General features: G+C 35.4%; 1 protein-coding gene across 3 annotated transcripts in view; it reads left to right on the top strand.

Annotated features, from left to right (window-relative positions):
* The first annotated feature begins 205 nt into the window (after window positions 1-205).
* The window catches only part of LOC106867567 (solute carrier family 22 member 21), a 23,047-nt gene continuing 19,051 nt past the window's right edge, over window positions 206-4,201 (top strand). The window contains exons 1-2 of one of the 3 annotated variants that reach the window (XM_014912477.2): window positions 206-410; window positions 3,488-3,775. In XM_014912477.2, coding sequence (XP_014767963.1) covers window positions 235-410; window positions 3,488-3,775 — 464 coding nt within the window. In that variant the 5' untranslated portion in view covers window positions 206-234. Of the gene's footprint in view, window positions 411-3,411; window positions 3,776-4,201 lie in introns of all 3 variants that reach the window. The other 2 variants (XM_014912478.2, XM_052971943.1) reach the window with 2 other exon arrangements.

The raw sequence follows: 4,201 nt of genomic DNA, 5'->3' as shown, positions 1-4,201 counted from the left end.
TACCTTTTTCATCGACCACAACTGCTTAACTTTCCAAGCTAACCTGTCATATCTCTCAACTTTTCTTTCTTCCTTATCGCATACCTTGTTGTCAGCTGGGCATGCTATATCTATGATCCAGCATAATTTGTTTTCTTTCTCAATTATTATTATTATTATTATTATTATTATTATTATCATTATTATTATTATTTTTGTCTTCCCTAGGGTCTGTTAGTATCGGCCTATACATTAATGTTGGAATTGTTTCCCGTTAAAAATCGAACTTTAATGTGTGGTATGACCGGTGTCACGTGGGGCATCTGTGTCTTACCTTTGGCACCAATCTCGTACCTGCTTCGGAATTACAGTTGGAGGGTAAATGTGCAAGTATTCTGTATTTTCCATGCAATGGCACTTTTTCATTTTTGGTAATTTTCATTTTATTTTTTAATTTTTTATTATAAATAAATAAATAAATAAATATTATAAATAAATAAAAATGACCATTATTGCAATTTTATTTGAATTCCCCACGGCTGAAGTCTTTCCGGTTAGCATGGGATTAATTTTAGGTTCGAAGCTATCAGAAATTAATATATTAATTTTAAAAAAATAAACAACCGATCTCAGAGTTAATCAGCGAATAGCTTCTTATCTGCGAGATAGATTGGAAATCACACTGCTGACGAATAAAATTAGATCCACTCCGAGCTGTTATAAATACCAGCCAAACTTCCCTCAAATCACAAAGGATAATGTATCCCTCTGTACAATAGACCGGAAAAAGAATAGGCGAGTTGGTCACGGTTGGAATTCTTTGGTTTGATCGATGAAGACTCATCTAGGGTCAAACAACAAATGAATATTATAATTGCATTTATGTTTTTATTTAATGATTAATCATATTGATTTCAATGTTTAGCACAAGGTCGGCAATTTGGGGGTGGGGGTATAAGTCGATTACATCGACTCCAGTGCTCAGCTGGTACTTATTTTATCGACCCCGAAAGAATGAAAGGCAAGATCGACCTCGGCGGCATTTGAATTCAGAAGACGACGAAATGCTGTAAAGCATTTCGTCCAGCGTGCTAACGATTCTGCCAGCTCGCCGCTTTAACTTAATAATAATAATAATAATAATATTTTCTACTATAGACACAAGGCCTAGAATTTGAGGGGAGGGGGATAGTCGTTCACATCGACTCCAATACTGGTACTTAATTTATCGACCACGAAAAGATGAAAGGCAAAGTCAACCTCGGCAGTATTTGAACTTAGAAAATAAAGACGACGAAATGTCGCTAAGCATTTTGCCCGGCGTGCTAAGGATCTGACAGCTCGCTGCTTTATGTGGTTAATTATATTGGCAACAGCTCTTCATATTTTTGATAAGTGTGTAGTCATTTAAATTCGTCTCGGTTTACGACTGATGTTTGTTTTATGACCCTTGGAAGGATGAAAGGCAAAGTTAACCTCGAAATATAATACAGAACGTTGACAAATGCCAAACTAAATACTGCACATTTAGTGCGACGCACTGCTGCTTCTGTTGCCTCTTCTCTCTTTTGGTTGATAATTAACAAATTCGCTATACATGTAAAGTTTGTAACACTACATGAAAGAGATGAATCCCGCTGACGCCATTTTAATTTTCCTTGTCCATGAGAAAGGAAATGACGCCACGATTTCCCATTTCCCTTTCACAAAATCATAAAATGATCCAATATTTTATGTATAATACATTTATTCAACTGCTTGATACTTATTCGTCCGAAATTGTCCAATAATGAACGAAAAATCTGAGTCAACTCTCTGACTTTGCGAGGAAGGGAAAAATGGAAAGTTTTTTTAATGGGACAGATTTAATAGAATAACAACTGTAATATATTGATCTAAAACGGCTCCCTACTTTACGTTATTTACCGATTGTGAATCGGCAAGAAACGGACGAGGAATTAGTAGAAACATAAGTGCACTAGTAGTAAAAATACTTGTAACTTCATCGGTAATTCATATTCAACTAGAATCAGGTTAATAGGCCGTACTCACACTCTGAGAAAATTGGTCTGGTGCCGAGAATTATACAACAGAAATTTCAATAATTTATTCCGTTAAAAAGCCTCTAATGTAACATAATTTTTTTTTTCTGAAAATGAAATTTGACGTGAAGAAATGTTGTATTCAAACTAAAGATATTTCATTTTAAAAATAGCATTTTAAATGGACAGGCGATATAAAATTCTTAAAATTTAACTATCTTTTCGTCAGCAAAAGAGCGCGTATCGATATGATAACGATTATTATTATTATTATTATTATTATCATTATTATTATTATCATTATTGTTTCAAACGTTGGCACAAGGTCAGCAATTTCGGAGAGAGGATAAGTTGATTACCTTGATAAGTTCAACAAGTACTTATTTTATCGAGGGAATTTGGACTCAGAACGTAGCGACTGAATGAAGTACCACTAAGCACTTCATCCAGCATGCTAACGAATCTGCCAGGTCGCTGCCTTCTTAATAATAATAATAATAATAATAATAATAATAATAATAATCCTTTCTATTATAGGCACAAGGCCTGAAATTTGGAGGGGGATAGTCGATTACATCGACCCCAGTGCTTCACCGGTACTTAATTAATCGAACCCAAAAAGATGAAAGACAATGTAGACCTCGGCAGAATTTGAACTCAGAACGTGGCAACGGGCGAAATATCGCTAAGCATTTCGTCCAGCGTGCTAACAATTCTGCCAGCTCGCTGTCTCAATAATAATAATAATAATAATAACAACAACAACAACAATAATCCTTCGTATTGTAAGCACAAGGCCTGCAATTTTGCTGACTGGTGTTAGTCGATTTCATCGACTACAATACCTAACTAGTACTTTATTTTATCGACCCCGGGTGGCGAAAGAAAAGTCGAATGATCGTACTAATCTCTTCTACAATAGGTACAACGCCTGAAATTTGGAAGAATGGGGCCAGTCGATTACTCTAACCCCAGGTCTCAGCTGGTGCTTATTTAGTCGACTCCGAGCGCAGTATTTGAACTCAGAACGTAATGATGGACGAAATGCCACCAAGTATTTTATCTGGTGTGCTAACGATTCTGTTAGTTTGCTGCCTTCCAAATGATTGCAATAATATTAATATTCTAGACGCCAGATGCGGGAAATTCGAAACAAAACGTTGGAACTTTGGTAGTCCTTGATTAAAATAGTAACATTGTTGTCTTCTCGAAATGAATAAATTATATTCGATTGTAGCATATAGTAGACTGCATTATGGAGCTTGATTAAAAAAACGTCTTTTTAAATTTTAAATATCTATGTTATATAATTTTAGATCATAGAGTATATATCTTTTTCATTCTAATATATTTTAATTCCTATTTATTCCTTTTGTTTCCATTTTAAAAGCATTGCCACAATACAGTGATAATTGAAAGAGAAATAACGAAACGTTTCTGATAATTGCCCATGCTGAAACTTTCAGGTACCTAGAAGAGTCTTTGCGTTGGCTTCTTAATAATGGTGACTTGGAAAAAAGTAAGAAAATAATAAAGAGAGCAGCGAAGGAAAATCACGTTGATTTTGATATGGTTTGGGAAAATAGTGTACAGACAGCAGTTATGGTTCCATTAAACAGCGCCGATGGCAATGAAAACAGAACGCTTGAGGTGGAAATAACGCCGAAGAATGTTGCTGTTAAACAAGAAGGGTTCCATACAATATTCAAAGACCCTCTCGCCAGAGTATTAACACTCATTATTTTTATAAATGGGTAAGTAATCTTTAAGAAGTTTAATTGTTGCTAATTAAAATAATTCGATTGAGTGTCTACACGAATGGGAAACACTTCGCACGTTAGCTGTCGTGTTCAACGAATTCGTTCTCGACCCCTTCGAAAGTGACTCGATGTAAAGGAAGCATAAACTTCAATTCTCCTTACTGAACTTATTTCATATTTATCTGTTATCTTCCATCTTCTATCTTTTACTTATTTATTGCGGCCATGCTGGAGCATCGCCTTTAGTCGGACAAATCGACCCCAGGATTTAATTTTTAAGCCTAGTGCTTATTCGATCGGGCTCTTTTACCTAACGGCTAACTTACGGGGAGGTAAATACACCAACACAGGTTGTCAAGCGGTGGTGGGGGACAAACATAGACACAAACACAACCACATCCATATATATATATATATATA

Source organism: Octopus bimaculoides, chromosome 11, assembly GCF_001194135.2.
Source record: "Octopus bimaculoides isolate UCB-OBI-ISO-001 chromosome 11, ASM119413v2, whole genome shotgun sequence".
Classification (NCBI taxonomy): Eukaryota; Metazoa; Mollusca; class Cephalopoda; order Octopoda; family Octopodidae; genus Octopus; species Octopus bimaculoides.
Note: the sequence above shows the minus strand (reverse complement) of the source record. Positions and strands in the feature narration are given on the sequence as shown.